Source organism: Ipomoea nil, unplaced genomic scaffold (genome assembly GCF_001879475.1).
Source record: "Ipomoea nil cultivar Tokyo-kokei standard unplaced genomic scaffold, Asagao_1.1 scaffold2283, whole genome shotgun sequence".
In the NCBI taxonomy this organism is placed as follows: Eukaryota; Viridiplantae; Streptophyta; class Magnoliopsida; order Solanales; family Convolvulaceae; genus Ipomoea; species Ipomoea nil.
This window is the reverse complement of record NW_017618711.1, coordinates 2,976,729-2,993,512: the sequence shown is the minus strand read 5'-3', so window position 1 is coordinate 2,993,512 and position 16,784 is coordinate 2,976,729. Positions and strand designations below refer to the sequence as shown.

Below are 16,784 nucleotides of genomic sequence, written 5' to 3'. Positions count from 1 at the left end.
GATGAGTTCTTCTATTTGTCTCTTCAAAACGTGACACTCATCCGTATCGTGGACGGTTTGCCTATGAAACCTGCAGTACTTTGTTTGGTCCGCCTTCGGGGAGACCTTCATGCACTCCTCGGGGAATTCTACCATTCCCATCTCCTCAGCTTGCTTTAGAATGACACTGACGGGATGGGTAAGAGGAGTTAAATTATGCAAGGGGACCAGGCGAGGTCGTTTGTGGTCTCGGCCTTTCCCTGCGGTCGGGTGGTTCGAGAGTGGTGCCTGGCTTGGCGGACCCGCTTTCCCAGGCTTCCCACCTTTCCTACCATCCTCTTCGTCTTTCTTCTTCCTGTCGACGTCCTCTGCTTCGGCATAGCGGCTAGCCGTCCTTATCAGATCTTCGTAAGAGCGGGGGTGGTGGGCGTTCAGCTGCTTGTGGAAATACCCTGATCTTAAGGCATGGATAAATATCGTGATCGCCGCCTTGGAGTCGAAGTCGTAGACATTATTAACTTCCTTTTTCCATTTTATCAGGAAGTTTTTGAGGCTCTCGCCTCTATCTTGCTTCACTACACAGAGGTGAGAGAAGGGTTTCTTACGTTGTATGCTACCGGAGAAATATGTCAGGAAGCTCTTGGACAACTCCCAAAAGTTTTGAATCGACCCATCCGGGATGGTGTTGAACCAGTCTTGGGCCGCTCCATCCAGGGTGGACAAGAACGCTCGGCACATGATGGCGTCCCCTGCCCCGATCATTACCATAGCAGCCTTGTACCTCGTCATGTGGATACGTGGGTCAGTGACCCCCATGTACTCCTTGATGGCGGGCAACCTAAAGTCCCTCGGCAAAGGTACGTCCATAATGCTTGGGGAGAATGGTGCTGCCATCCGTACCTCGGGTTCCGGCGACTGCTCCCTTGCCTCCACCCTTCTTGCTAACTCCTCGATTCTTCTCTGCAGCCTCTCGATCAGGGCCGACTCATCAGGGTGCCGGCGCGGGGCCGGCTGCCGCTCCTCCAAGTGTCGGTGTGGACCCCGCTCATCAACGCGTCGCTTCCCCGCCGAGTGCCGACGCCGAGCTGGCTCTTCGACGCGTCGCTCCTCCAAGAGTCGACGTAAGGCCGACTCATCAACGTGTTGGCGTGGGGTCGGCTCCCGAGACTCGCCCGCCTCCTCTGTGGGTGATCTCTCGGCTTCTCTGTTTTCGTGTTGGCGAGGACCTCTGGTAGAGGATCCCTCGACCCGTGATCCTAATCTTTGCCGCACGGGCGCCCTCTGTCCCAATCGTTCTGGTGCAGATTGGGAAGGGCGTGGTTGTCGTCTGGCCGGTCCACTTCTTTGGGTCTCCACCCCTATTTCCTGGGGCCGCGGCGGGGGCACTTGGCCTTGCAGTCCCACCGCCACTTGGTTTAGCGCCGCCGTCACTGCTTGTTGAATGGTCGCCTGGAGGTTCACGACTGGGTTCACTCCTCCATTGTTGAGTTGGTCTCGAAGGTCCCCGGGCCTCCCGTTGTTGAGCTGTTCTCGGAGGTCCCCTGAGGCATTGCCATTGTTCACGTTGTGGGAACCATGGGAGCTGCGGGATACCATACTTTCAAGCTTGCTGTTGAAAGAGGAATGAGTTGTGTGTGTCGTAGCCTGCTTGAGTATTGGACTCAGGCTCTCAATGAAAGCACCAATGACGGTAATAATGTTACCGGTAATAATAATATTATAATAACACTATAAGAGAGTAACAATAGTTGTATTGCTTTTGTCTCAGTATAGAAAATACAATGTCTTTGTCCAGAGTATTGAACGTCCCCCTCCAAGCTGAGGGGAGCCCCTACTTATACAAAAGCTGCTAACGGTAACAACATGAAGCATAAATGGGGAGCTAAGCCTTTAATTCTCTCTCATCAATGGTGACATCAATGGTGGCTTCAATGGCAGTAAAGGTGACAGCCCTTGGAATTCTGCCCGTTGGAGTTTTGCCCGTTGGGTTTCCATGTGGTGTCGGGTCAGATGTTGCTTATGATCCGGATCGGGTGCCAGCACCATTCCATGTGGTGTCGGGTCAGCGCTGCTTATGATCCGGGTCGGGTGCCAGCACCATTATCTTGTCATATATATATTTTGTTTTGATCACTATATTATTCAAATATATGATAATTCAAAAGTATCATCACTTTAAGAAATTGCAAAACATAATTTTAACTAATTTTTTAAATTTTGCTACTTACAAATATTTTAATATTGGGCATAAGTTTTCGCGCATCGCGCGTACAAAATGCTAGTATATATATATATATCCCAAAACAATAGTGCTGCTGCTTGTTTGTCCAATCGTTATACTATGAAATCGTGTCCATCCTATGTTCATAATTACTGAACTATATGTTCATAATTATAAAACTATATATTCATAATTATAAAGTTATATATTCATAATTATTGAACTCTATATTCATAATTACAGAACTGTATGTTTATAATTATTGAAGTATATCTTCATAATTATAAAGCTATATATTCATAATTTTTGAACTTTATATTCACAATTATTAAATCTCTATATTTATAATTATAAAACTATATGTTCATAATTATAGAACTATTTATTTATAATTTTTGAACTATATATTCATAATTATGAACAGTTTTGGAATCGTGTCAATAGCCCATAACAAATACGGAGCAATATTAAGCCCAATCCAAATATGCAATAGCCCAATAGAACTCAATAGAGAATAGCCCTACCCTTCTCCGTTTCTCAGCTTCTCCACTCTCCCGTCTCTCCGTCTTCGACGCTCTGCTTCTCCACTCTACCGCCGGATTCCGCCCTCGGCATACTCCGATCACTCCCTCACGCCCTCTGCCACCAAACGGTCGGACCCAGTCAGCGACTCCGCGGCGACCGTACGGGTCTCAGCGACTGCAACTCGCCATATCCTCGGTTTCCTCGTCCATTCGTCCTCAAGGAGTCAAGGTAAAATTTTAAGTATTTGGTTAGTTTAATTATTTGTCTTTGACAATGAAGTTTCTGACTCTATTCATGTTTAGTTTAATTATTTGTCTTTACTTTAATTTTTTGACTTTACTACTATTTCTGCTTCTGCTGACTGCTGCTAGCCTGCTACTACTGATTTTGCCCCATTTTCTTTAGTTTTTATCATTGTTAAAACTATCATCATTGTAAGTTTAAATTCATGACAGCTCTACATTGTTTCTAATCCTGGGTACTGGACAATGTTTCTATCATCATTGTAAGTTTCAATTGAAAACATATTAATGTACTGGACACTGGGTTTAAAACATTTTGTCTACTTATTTATTTTGAATTTGGAATTATGTAGTATTGCTCATTAGAGTTTTTAATTATTAATTGTGGAATTATTTGTTATTCTTAATTAAAATTTTCAATTGGTTTTTCGGTTGGTTAGGTAACCCACCGACTGTTTGCTCACCTCTAGATTTATGTATTCATAGATTCATAGATAAACTAAAGTGCCTTTTACACACATGCAACTGTTTTTCAGTCATACAGATGCAAATTGTATACTTGCTTTTTTCCTTTGGGTTAGAATTTTAATTATTATGCATTTTATTTTTAAATTTATAGGTTATAGATGTTTAGAACTTGGAAGGTTATTGGGGGATTTGGGGCAATGGTGTTTCTGAAGCAGAATTTAGGGTTTTCCTAAGAATGTTAAGTAGAATACAGCATTACAGTGTAGTGGATTGTGTATTTATTCTATTTTGATATGTTTCTATGTAGTTCTACTTGAATCTTTCATTGATAAATAACATCATAGAGTGTTAAATGAAATGTGTGTGTGTGTTTTTTTTTTTTTTTGGTTCTTTTTGTTTTTTTTTTTGTTTTTGTTTTTTTTTTTTTTTTTGGATTCACGAAAGAAAAAAAGAGACAAGAAAGAAATAGAATAGGAAAATTATTAATATTTGACAGTTCAAGATTTCTGATCGATGGTGGAGTTTTGCACTTTGTCCTCATTAGAGCTTCAATCTCTAGAAATCAGTGGGTTAGAATTTACAAATTTTGTATTTTTTGGTAACTTTAGTTCAATTTTCAGTATTCTAATTTTAGTTCTTTATTTAGGGAATTATGGTAAGTTGAAAAATATGTTCTCTAAGATTTCTGTGCCTTAATTATGTTCATTTTTTCAGCTGATAGTCCTCAATTCCATAAGCTGTTCTTTAAGGAAAATCTTAAGCTGTTTTTAGTGAAAAATCTGTTCTTATAAGCTTTCTACTGATTGTGTCCAATTCCTTTTATTCTTCTACTAAAACTAGTGAAATGGATCCTTGAGAATGATTAAATGTTGTTCTGTCATCTCTGACATCAATAGATTAATTGATGATTTTTTTTTCCAATTTAATTGATTAATGTGTTTTTTAATAGAACTGCCTTTTATTTGAACGGTTTTGATTTTTAAAGATGTTCTTTACTTTTTGACCCTGTTCAACAAAATTTCTGCATCCAGGGACCACTGGGGCGTTGATTTCAATTTTTACCATGTAATAATAATAATACTAAAAGCCTGAATCTTATTCTGTCTCAATGTTGTGTGTGTGTGTGTTTTTTTTTTTTTAATTTTTTTTTTAAAAATAAGTTCTGCAATATTTTGTGATATATATTCAAGGAAAGGGGCACATAAGCCTCATGTAGTTATCTACAAATCTTATGAGTTGCACTATATTAATGTATGGATAGTATTTGGGTCGACTTTTTGTATGGATATAAGCTGATGTTGTATTGGTGATTTTTGTAAGGAATTAGATTTATGAATGCTTGTATGGATTGATGGATGATGTTTATATGAATTAATAAATTAGATTTATGGATATGTTGTATGAAAGATACCAGTTCGGTTAAAGTTAAAGGTAGAAAATTTGGCTTATTTAATGGTTTGAGAAAATTGAAAAATTGGTAATTTGGTTTCAGTTAATTCAATTTGAAATTGACTGTATTAAGCGATCCCTACTTGTTGAGTCATTCATTCTTCCAGATGCAAAACCTAACTCTGTTGTGAATGCTGTTTCAGTACTACTGTACAAAACTGGTTAATTCCTGAAAAATTATCTCGGGTAATAGAATGAAGAAAGCAATGGAGCCGGAGGTTGTTGCGACTTCAAGCAAAATTAAATTTGAGGACAGTGATGAGCATGACTCTTCCTCAGAAGATGTAAGAATCTAGACTGTAATTGTAAAACTCCTTTTGTTTGTGTATGTACATTTAACAAAAATGTGCCTTGAATGTATGAGCAGGTAGAGGAAGAGATAGAGAGAGAGCTTGCAGAAGTTACATTTGAGGAGCTGCAGAAGGCCCGCTCAGATGGGTCAGAGGTACTATATAGGAAGCCTACAGCAGAGACCAAGGGTGGCCGATCTAACAAAAACAGGTTACACATGCACATAAGCACTGTCTCTCCATTCATTGGATTTGTTGGTTTTGGAATGTTATTTTTGATAAATTTGTTAATTCTGAAATTTGTCAAGGCCAATGGAGATAAGTAGTAAGAAGCCAGTTAGCAGATTTAGAGAAGTTGTTCAAGTGCCAAAAAGGGTTAGTCTTTATTCTTTGCATTTTTTAGGTATTATTTGGACAAGACTTATGATCCATACTAACAATTAAATGAAGTTGATCATAATATAACAATTATTTGCTTAGATTTTACGTGCGGAACCTTTTTTTCCATGCCTTTTGAAATGCATTCTGACATGCTGTGACAGTGATTTGATATGGTTCTTATTTGTTGAAGGGAATTAATTTTGCAATTTCAAAAACTTTGGGTGCGTTTACTAACTGGAGAGATTGAAAATTGGAGAAAGGAATATAGAAACTACGTTTACTTTGTACATTTGGAAAAGCGAAACTAGAGATAGGAGTGATGAAAAACTAGAGAAAGGAATACAAAAAATACATTTATGTTGTACATTTGGAAAATAGAAAGTAGAGAATGGAGAATAGAAAAAACTGGAGAAATGAAAAACAGATAATTTAAGTAAATGCAACGAAATGTTTATTGTGCTACTAGCTGTCTGAACTATTAATCATGTGTATATCTTGAAAATAGTTTCACCTTGATAAAAATTTCCTATTCAGATTGTACGTGACCCTCGATTTGAGACATTGTGTGGCACGCTTGATGAGGAAGGGTAAGCTTTGTAATACACTGTTTTGCGCCTTTTATTTTGAATAACAATTTGTATTTAATTCCCCAAAGTTAGGTATTCCAGTATTTGTTTATCTGTTTTATGTTCCCATAGGTGTTTATATTTCATTTAGGTGCAAATTTTATACACCTCTGCCCTGCTTCATTCAAAATTTAAGACCTGTTCTCCAAAGCATCTAAATGGTTGTTATTAGTAAATAATGAGTCAAATAGATAAAAATTTTATTTATTGGGGGAAAATGAGTAGCACTGCCAAATTGGGGGAAAATGAGATGGATATATAGCACAGGCATTTATTTAAGTGCAATGTTATTTCTCTAACATAAAGGTCTTCTTATGTTTAATGAATAAAATGTGTTTATATTGGGCTGCTTCTTGACAACCGATTTTATTGCCTGCTTCAATACAGCCTGGGTGGCTAAGTGGAGATTTGGTTGAGCTTGCTTCTCTTCTGCTTCATTGACACACCTGTTTATATGTTGCATGTGGCACCTGTTAGTGGGATTACTAATATATATATTTTTAATATTTCCTATAATTAGGTGTAATAGGTCATGATGGTATTCCTCTGAATATGCTAGCTGTTGCATCTTTAAATAAAATATTTTATTAGTTTCAGGATGAAATTTTATGTTATTGTAAAACTCTTGCGCTACATGTTTCAGATTCAAGAAGAGATATAAATTTCTTTATGAAAAAGATCTTCCAGCTGAAAAACAGGTTGGTTTTGCTCTACAGCCTCAATTCATACTTGATTCACTTGGAATTTCATGGTTGGTTGAAATGATTTTCTTCTGTTTATAATTTTTTGTCATTTATAGGATCTAAAGAAACAGATGACAAGAACCAAGGACCCACAGGTCATCGATGAACTAAAGAATCGCATAGCTTGGATTGTAAGTGCTAACTCAGATAGTTGCATTTTAGTTTTGTCAATTATACTCATCCTCTGAGAGAGGTCGGGAGTTCAAATCTCCTCTTGTATGGAAAAACCAATCTGGCCAGCACTTTGTCCCTTAATTGGGCCGGCCCGGTGTGATCGGGGATTAGTCTGAGTATGGTACATGCTTAAAGGTGCCTTCTACAGTTCATCCTGGTGTAACAAAAAAAAAATTACGGAGTATAATGTTTTCTTGGTACACTCTTATTTATGTCTCATCTTTCTCTCCTCGACTTTTTACCTGCCAGGATAAGCAGTTGAAATCTGCTTCGACAAAGAATACAGAGAAAGTGATTCTATCTGAGCACAAGAAAAAACAGAGAGAGGCTGCAAAACAAGGGAAACAACCTTATTATCTTAAAAAATGTATGTTCTCTGACACACAATGTTCCTTTACTTACCCATCCATTTCGAAAAAAGAGCTATGTTGATGGTATTTCTTGCTTGCAGCTGAAGTACGGCAGCGTAAAATTATTGAGAAATACAAGGAACTCAAGGTATCTGCACCCTTTTTGAATTACCAGTGTACACTGATCAGCTATATGGTATTGAATTGAAGAAACTAACCTTGTTTTTGGTTTACCAGGAGTCTGGAAAGCTTGAGGCATTTATTGAGAAAAAGAGACGGAAAAATGCTTCCAAGGATCACAGGTACTTGCCATACCGCCGTTCTGAAGAATAAGAAAAACATCGACATTGCTAGTTTGCTTTCCAAATTAATGGTGTCCTTTTATGGGGTGGTTTAAGCTGAAATTAATGGCCACTTCCATTTGCCAAGGGTTGAAGTGTTAGATAATGCCATTCAACATGATTGATTTTGGTTTTATGAGTGATAGGATTAGAAGGCTTGATGATTTATGTTCACTGCGAATGTTTTCATTTTTGTGCATAGATTCCTTGTGTGATCACAAAATCCTCTGTTATTTTTATTTTTTTTTGTTGAACAACGTAATATTGCAGTCTGACAATAAACATACATGCATCATTTGAGAATCATATATACAAATGAAGTTAGAACATAAACTGATATCAACAATCAATTAACATGCCACTCTTTAAAAGTTTAAATATGAGACAGTCTCACAAATCCTTGTTTGTGAGACGGGTCGCGATAGTATAAATATTATATTTTCATCTTAATTTGACTATCTTATGGATAAGGATCTGGGAGACTCAAATGAGAGTCACTCTTAGAAAGTAACAAAAGTTCCAAAATTGATAATCAAGTTCATCTAAAAATAAAACCTTTATTTACCATTACAAAGATAATTACCAAGTATGCATGCCAATTGATTTAGCAATGCAACTAAGATGAAATGCTTATCCAAATTTTGACCACAACAAAAACTCTTTAAAGTGTTAATACTAACAACAAGCTAAGGTGTTCAAATGAAATGCTGCTGTAGCTGATTATTGATTGTGTTTCTCTAAATGAACAGGGGATCATCAAACTTTACGAAAACAAAAGTTAGCTCATTAAACTCAATTTTTTTTTTTTTTTTGAAGGGATTAAACTCAATTTTTTTTTTCTAAATTAATAATCAAACTTAACAAAATGGTGCAATTGCTGGCATTTTTAGGTAGCTCTACATAAGCACCTACGTGGAAAATATATATAATATGTTATTAATTTTTATTTTTGTAATATATTTATTATTATTTTCTTTTTATTCTTGTAATTCTTAAAAAAAAAATTTATGTTTATTCATGAATCATGATTTCAATTGTTAATTATAAAATTTTCCTTTAAAAACAACAAAATAAAATGTTAAGCATATTTTCCAACCTCACGGGGGGGGGGGGGGCGGGGGGGGGGGGACGCCAACCCGAGTGGGGACCGGCCGATCGCTTTGACAATAATAGCCGAGCAGTGTGGAACCTAATTCGAAAAGGTGGAAATAGATAAAAATTCGTGTTAAATGCGGGTTTACCTTATACAAGTTGGAGGTTTAATTTTTAGCCTAGATCCATTTGAAAATTTAATATATTACATCCGTTTATATATATCATATCCATACAGTGTCACTTAACACACACACGCACACACATATAGCTAGGGTCATCATGCTCACACAAGAATCACTTCTCACGTAAAAAACTATGGACAATCGTAGCCATTGAAACTAATAAATCAACGGCTACGATTAAACATAAAGGCATAAAAGGAATTTGCTTATTAGCATGTCAAATCCCCCAACATCAAGCTTAAGGACAAATTTGTTTGGCTAAAAACCTACTCTCCTGTCTAAATAGGGATAGAGTCTGAATTTTTCTCACACTCTACGCCTACCCATTCTAATTCACACCAGTAGGCAATAACCCATAATGCACACCACTGACGGTGTAAATGCACACTTTAATGCCAGTCTTTTATAAATATTGCAACTTAAAAGTTTGCAATAATTATAAAATTAACCATGTACTTTGTTATTAAGACCCTCAACTATTGATGAATTATGATGGGTGGCTATGATTAGTCCTCACTTGTTACTGGAAGACATTGTTCCTCTTCTAAATCATCCAAAATGCACACTACCGACCGTGCAAATGTACACCTATAGAGGCCACATTGCACACAAATTGCAAAATTAAAATTTTATAATAATTGTAAAATTGATCCTGCATTTTTTTTTTTTATTAAAACCCTCAACACCTTAATAGATGGCTATGATCAATCCTCACTTTTTACATAAAGACCTTGTTCTTTTTCTAAATCACCCAAAATGCATACCACCAACCGTGAAAATGCATACATATGATGCATGCACACCACCGATTTTCATATAATCATTTTGCCACTTGGGATCAACTTTACAAGGCGTTCATGCAAGAGTATTGTCCTCGATCTAAGACCGCCAAGCTCAAGAAGCAAGTATATAATTTTCACTAATTTGAGAATGCATGAAAGCTTATATGAGGCATGGAAGCCGTTCAAGGATATAATAAGAAGGCAATGCTCTAGAAATTTACTTACTCCGATCCGGTAACTTCATTTCTTCATTTTATGAGGGACTCATGGCCAACTCCAAAACTATTCTAGATACATCTTCAATGGGAGGAGTGTTCATTGACATGGCACCAGAGATAGGAAAACAAATGATAGAGAGAATCACGGCTAACACCACATATTGGTCAAGGAGGTTTCAATCTTAGCTTTCATTTTTTTTTTTTTTTTTTTTTGGAGCTTTTCATTTTATTTCTTTCCATATTTGTTTAACGTAAAATGAAAACCTTAGCTTAAATTAAACAGAAATCTTCATTCATTCTTCACTGGACATAAAATACACTTCTTACACACTACAATTCCTTAGGAGCAGCTAAATAAACAAGCTTGCAAATAGGCATCAACTACAGATCAGACGCCTATGGGAACTTCATGAGCCTATATTCTTAGGCTCTATTTAAGGGTAAAAAACAAAAAACAAAAAAGACCAAAGTTTAAAAAGAAAAAAAAAAAAAAAAAAAGGGGAATTGAATTTTTTCCCCAGCTTCTCATTTAATGAAAACCACCAACAGGTACTGCAGCCTTAGCATCCGGAGGAGGAGCTGGAAGCATTGTGATGGCAAATATTCCGCTTATCGCCGCCGCAACCGCCGCCGCCACAAATCCCGGCAAATTGCCGCCGCCGAACAGTGCGTCCCAGGGCCCAACCACCACTGACACAAACATCTGTTCCATTTTCATACAACGTTAGTTAAACTCAAACAAATACCAGCAAATAATTCATATAACTAAATACACCCTTAATTTATGTCCATCAATTAACGTTAAAACTTGTGGTTCCAGGTATAACTTATTTTAGAAAAGATAATGTAAACATGTGAACAAATTTACTACCCAAAAACCTTTGGATAGAGGTGAGGAGCACGGGCTGGGGGGTCTATGCCACAACTTTATTTACATGAATTACAGGGGAGAATGAAGCCACATCATAACTCATTATATTAAAAGCATCACAAATGTTTATTACACATACACACACACAATATATATATACTGGTCAAGTTCCCATGCAGACAGTGCTTCCTGTGCTGTCACTCACCATTAGGTATGTATAAATGCACCACAAAGTGTTTGGAGATGCACCAATAGGTGTGCTGCGTTTTGTGGTGCATTTCCGAACACTGTGATGCATTTATGTATACCTGAAGGTGAATCTGCACCGATCACACGAGAAACACTGTTCCGTATTTAAACCAGTATCTATATGTACTCACATTAAACTTACGAAATACCTTTTTGTTAAACAACCTTAAATATTCATGTTAGCCCATACATTTTAACTTGAAAATGACCCCCCCTCCCCCTCTTTGTACCATCAAACAATCTAAAATCAAAAGTGAGCAGACTGAATAGTGAGTACACCTATACATGACTTGGAAGATAAGACTTAAATTAGCATTTTATTTTATGGTGACAACGATGTCCTTTATAGTATGTATTGTTGTAAGGCACACAAACCAACATTTTAGTTGCTACTTTAATTTTCTAGAAGTATAAAACAATGTTATTTACGTTGTCTGAGGGATGGGGGACAGCAGACTTTATATATCTACTAGAAATTAGAATAAAGCTATTATCAAGCCTTTCTAAGGTGGGTCAAAGAATCTGATTCCAAATTATAACAAATGAACCTCAATGGACCACACAAGTTTTCAACAAATGTAATTAAATTCAATTGTAATAGTACAAAATTGGATGAAAATTAAATTTTTAAAAATTACATTGTGTTATTTTATCTGTTTCTTGGGGTGTTATTTTATCTGTTGTTTACTATTATTTAATAACAAATTACTTTTTAAAAAAGATTGTTATATCTAAAAATTTCTTGAGGAAATGACAAAAAAGTACCTGAGGAATGACAATTGCAAGATTTAGGACTCCAAGTGAGAGACCTGTCGAAGGTTAAACAACATTATTAGCGCAAGAATTCAAAAGTATTATATTTTTTCCTTATAAATATTACATTTTATCTTGATTCGATCTGTTTTATGGACAAAGACTCGTGAGATGGTCTCACATAAAAATTTGCCTATATTTTTATAGTGGAAAGAAACTTTACCTTGTCCTGCACCTGCATTACTTGAGAAAATTGACGCCAAAGCGAATGGAATACTGAAAGTCACCTACAAAATAAATAATGATAATAAATTAAAAGAGAAATAAATGATGAGACCACCTTAATTAAGTCACTGAGTCATTAAGTCATATATTGCCAATGTCAAACTTGTCTGACTGTTTCACCTCATCAAGAAACTCACTTCACAACCACTTCTAGGAAAGCAACACATGCAACTTTAGCATTTAAAGCTTTCAATTCTTATCTAATGTTGCCATTGTTTATTGCTATAGTTTTGGATAAGCCTATATGCCTATATATACGCTATACCCTTGACCTAATCTCCATCCCATGCAACATATATTAACAAAAAATTGAAAAAAAAAACATTAAAAATTATAAGGTTGTCAAAAATTTTAGAAAAGATTGTACTAGATACAAATTTAAAGTCTTTCCAAAAGTGTTTGGCTTGTACCAGTTACTAGTCATGTCTATTAACGCGGTAACCTTTTTCTAAAATTTTTAAATTTATTAAAAAATAAAAAGATATTCTCAAGGTGAGCAGTAATAAAGGGATTTAATGAAATTTTATCTTCAAAGAATATAAAAAAGGATGAAACAAAAGATGGGAATCAATGCTATTGTAATCTTGTCCTTGTACTTGTGAAATCAACAAATTATCAAGGAAGCTAATTAGGGCAAAGGTAGATTCTCTTCCATCCTTATATGGTATCAAGCATATACAAAATCATATAATAGCACAAAATAAATTATTATAATACATGAAAAAAAATCATATAAATGATGGCCAATTTTTTTTTTTTTTTTTGTTAAAATACTAATACTACTAATAGTTCTTTCAAAATTTTCAAATTATGAAATATATCAACATTATTAAAATTTTCTTATTATATTATTATTATTATTAAGATTATTGTTATGAAAAAAATAAAACAAATGACGTTAATTTGCGTAATTTGCGGTCAAAATAAAGACCGAAAGCATATAATATAATTCAACCGCTTTAATAAATTAAAGGACCTTCCTATCCGTTGACTGCTGTCCAAACAAATCTCATAATCAGTGTTACAATAAGAATTGTTAGATGACACATGTTATCCAAATCTAAATACTTTATCCATATAACATTTCCCAAAGTCACAACTCACAACTACACCTCCTTTATTTCTTTTTTCTTTTGGGAGATTTTATAATCAAAAATCAATTTCTCTCTTAACTATTTTGCTGAATTAACCAATTTTTTAGTACTACTGATTCTATAGTATCTGTTCATAACTTATTGAGTCAATATCGTTCATATTAAGGTTTGAACCTATAATCTCCTAATTAGGAGAGTTAATTCGTGCCACTAAATTATAAGGTCACAGAATAAAAAATTTCACATTTATGAGTGTTGTGGGCCAATTGAATTAAGAAATATTGAAGTCAAATTGGTGAGAGTCAAAAAGAAAAAGAAAAGAAAAGAAAGGAATGGAGATTGTTGACATTGTGAAATAAGATAATAGACACAAATTTATGAGGCAGTAAATGTTGTGTAGTTCCACGCAAATGCATGTTCTCCACTTAGCAGTAATTCAGTAACTTCACGCAATAACTCAATATGAATGCGAGAAAAACGGTAACCGCAAGTCACCACGTGTTATTGCACTAATTAAAATACTGCAAATTCCTATAACTTTGAAGAAGGCTAAATGTCGGTCCATATATAATGCGTTGCGGTTACTTGTAGGGTACTAATTAGTTGGGTTGGGCTGGGCCCCAGGAGATTTTCCTCCCACCGCCCACGCAAAATCTAATAAGCCTTTTTTGTGAAACACGGAACTTACAAGGCTCATAACACAAATTTTTATTCCTGTACAACTTAGTACCTATTAGTTTATTTTGAAACGCTACTTAAAAAATATCGTTTCAAAATAAGTTATTATTTTAGACTCTGTTTATTAGAACTTATGATTTAAGTTACAATTAAGTTATAAACTCTATTTGGTAAAACATGATAACTTAAAATAATAATTTATTTTGAAATGTTATCCTATTCAACAATATTTTTACTTGAATTAGTTAACTTATTAACTACGCCGGTTAAACATAACCTTAAACTCTTTATATTTTGTCAAATAGATAAATTTTATTTTAAAATGTTATCACAATTAATTTTATCAAATAAGTTATAAGCTCTAAAATAAATTATACTGAATATAACGATGTTACTTTTATTTACTAGGATTTCTCTAGACGTAGGCTTTAGGCTTTCTACAAGAAAGTCAAACATGTAATTAAAGAATTCATGATACGCAAAATTTGAATTGCCATAAATGAAAAGAAAAAGAAAAAAAGGAAAAAGAAAGACTTACTGCTTGAGGAATTCCGAGAACGGAAAAGATGACCAAAGCTCCGGCTTTGGCGCCGGCGCCGGGACCGAGGGAGTTGCCGTGGAGGTCGTGCCTCTCCGATTTCTTCGCCAATTTCGTCACCAAAACCGTCATGCCCAAACAAATCGCGAGGATGAAGTTGGCGCCGGCCCAAAGCTTGTTAACGCCGCCGAGGCGCCGCGCCAGGAGCTCCACTCCGAGCGACATGAAGCCGAGGACGACGGAGTTGAGCAGGAGCCCCAGCGCGCCGGCGTGCACTCCGCGGTCGTACAGGCCGCCGTCGCCGACCTCGCCGCCGTACACCTCCTTGGCCATCCAGTCAGTGTCGTACAACAGGAACGGGAACCAGGCGAGCCAGTTGAAGAACGTGACGAGGAGGAGGATCCACATTGGCCTCGGCAGGTCCTTGAAGGCCGCCGCGATCTCGCCGAAGAACGGCACCTTCGCCGCCGCCTTCTCCTCCACCTTCTCGTCGTCCTCATCCTCGCCGCCGTCGTCCACCTCTTTCCCCAGCTCGCTCTCCCTCACCGTCGTCAAGGCCAAGGCCGTTATGGAGAGCAACAGCGTCACGGAGATGAAGAAACAGCTCTTCAGATTGGCGCAGTAAATGTCGCAGGCTTTCGTCTTCGTGAAGGGGAAGATTTTGTAGAGGCGGGAGTATGAGCCGGCGGCGTAGCCCAGCACATTCCCGACCGCCATGAAAAACGAGAATAAAGCGTTCGCCGTTCTCATCCTCTTCGCCCTCCCGCCGGACAGATCCGCCAACAGCGCTCTACATGGGCCCTGCAAATCAACTCCTTGTTAATTAATCATATCATATAACCATTAATGTGCAACCCAACTATCAGCTTAAGCTTTTAGTCGAATATTTATGTCACCCGATAAGCAACTATGATTTCAAACGATTTTTTATATTTTAGTAAGTTGAGAAAGTAGTTATGAACAGATATTATTATATAATAATAGACTCAGTATTTAATACTGGAATCAAACTTGTTCCAATTGAATTATGTGAGTGTTGGTGGGTAGTTAACAACTTTAATAACAACTGTAGTTGCTGATGAGGGACCATGGCATGTTTTGCTTAAAATGATGGTTTCAAATTTTTTTTTTTAATTATTTGTATATCCTTCTAAAAAATAATATATAAAAATGAATTACCAGCCAAAAACTCTACAAATTAAAAAGAATTAGCTACTCAGAACTCGTGAACATAATTTGTGTTTATATGCCATACCAGCTGTCTTGATATTATTAAATAATTTTTATAAATTAAATTTCTTATTTAAAAAAACGTGAATATATGTAATTATCGTAATATCTTTATTTTAGGTTTTTATGTAATTGTTGTTCATGCAGATAGATTTGGTTTACCTGTAGCATGTTATTTGCGACGTCGAGAATCCAGAAGCCGGCGACGAAAACGGCAATGGCACGGGGCTTAGAGCCTTTGCCGAGGGAGTCGCCGGAGGCGTGGCCGATGTCAGCGGCGAATCCGATGAGGATGACGGCAATGGTGACGAGGGAGGCCCCGGCGGCGATGAAGGGGCGGCGGCGGCCGAAGCGGGAGGTGCAGTTGTCGCTGTAGTAACCGACGAGAGGCTGGACGACCATGCCGGAGATGGGCCCACAGAGCCAGATGAAGGAGGCGAACTTGTGCTGGATCCCCAGCAGCTGGATGTAGGGGGTGAGGAGGGAGAGCTGTAGGGCCCACCCGAACTGGACGCCCGCCGCGATCGCCGCCACCATTACGATCTTCCACAGCCGCGCCTGCGACGTCGCCGCCGCCGGAGCTTTCTGGGCCACCTGCAAGGAGGAGGCGGAGGAGCTTTTGTTATCCGTTTTCGTATTCATGGAGCCTTTCTCCATTTTCTCTCTCTCTCTAAATCTCTCAAATGGATTTATGGAAACTCTCTTTCTCTCTCTCTATATATGATGTATGTATATGAATTCAGCGTAGAGACTTTGAATCGAAGTGATTGTAACTACTGAGACCACGGGAGGTATTTATAGGGTTTTTGAAGGCAATGCTAAGGGGCAGGTGTCAACTGTCAAAGCCTAGTCTGGACCCCACAATATCAACCCAAAAACAAAATTTCACTTCCACCCTTTATTTTTTACTCAATACCACTTGAAACCCTAACAAAAATGTTGTCCTTAGTGGATCGTTTGCTCTGATATCATATGATAACAAGAATTTCTAGACAGAGTTTTATTATTAAACAGTCGTAT

At 37.0% G+C, this 16,784-nt stretch overlaps 2 protein-coding genes across 3 annotated transcripts; one reads left to right on the top strand and one right to left on the bottom strand.

Moving 5' to 3' along the window:
• The first annotated feature begins 2,687 nt into the window (after positions 1-2,687).
• Positions 2,688-8,068, top strand: LOC109151333 (ribosomal RNA processing protein 36 homolog). 2 transcript variants are annotated; one of them, XM_019299304.1, is made up of 11 exons: positions 2,688-2,953; positions 3,587-3,672; positions 5,028-5,168; positions 5,252-5,385; positions 5,483-5,549; positions 6,090-6,142; positions 6,825-6,879; positions 6,981-7,055; positions 7,348-7,465; positions 7,550-7,596; positions 7,686-8,068. In XM_019299304.1, the coding sequence occupies exons 3-11, from the start codon at positions 5,079-5,081 to the stop codon at positions 7,779-7,781; spliced, it is 735 nt and encodes a 244-aa protein (XP_019154849.1). In that variant the 5' UTR covers positions 2,688-2,953; positions 3,587-3,672; positions 5,028-5,078; the 3' UTR covers positions 7,782-8,068. The 2 variants fall into 2 exon arrangements, with proteins under 2 accessions (XP_019154849.1, XP_019154848.1); XM_019299303.1 differs by lacking the exon at positions 3,587-3,672.
• A 2,270-nt stretch (positions 8,069-10,338) lies between these two features.
• LOC109151332 (sucrose transport protein-like) lies at positions 10,339-16,523 on the bottom strand. The gene is made up of 5 exons (XM_019299302.1): positions 15,927-16,523; positions 14,535-15,335; positions 12,163-12,226; positions 11,952-11,995; positions 10,339-10,769 (listed from the first exon to the last, which is right to left on the bottom strand). Exons 1-5 carry the CDS (start codon positions 16,419-16,421, stop codon positions 10,596-10,598), a joined length of 1,578 nt encoding a protein of 525 aa, XP_019154847.1. The 5' UTR covers positions 16,422-16,523; the 3' UTR covers positions 10,339-10,595.
• Between the last annotated feature and the right edge of the window lie 261 nt (positions 16,524-16,784).

Coding starts and splice junctions, on each gene's coding strand:
- LOC109151333 (XM_019299303.1), top strand. CDS start 5,079: ATGAAGAAAGCAATGGAGCCGGAGGTTGTTGCGACTTCAAGCAAAATT. Junction 7,056..7,347: donor AGAATCGCATAGCTTGGATT/GTAAGTGCTAAC, acceptor TTTACCTGCCAG/GATAAGCAGTTGAAATCTGC. Junction 7,597..7,685: donor AGAAATACAAGGAACTCAAG/GTATCTGCACCC, acceptor TTGGTTTACCAG/GAGTCTGGAAAGCTTGAGGC.
- LOC109151332 (XM_019299302.1), bottom strand. CDS start 16,421: ATGGAGAAAGGCTCCATGAATACGAAAACGGATAACAAAAGCTCCTCC. Junction 15,336..15,926: donor TCGCAAATAACATGCTACAG/GTAAACCAAATC, acceptor GTTGATTTGCAG/GGCCCATGTAGAGCGCTGTT. Junction 11,996..12,162: donor TAATGCAGGTGCAGGACAAG/GTAAAGTTTCTT, acceptor AACCTTCGACAG/GTCTCTCACTTGGAGTCCTA.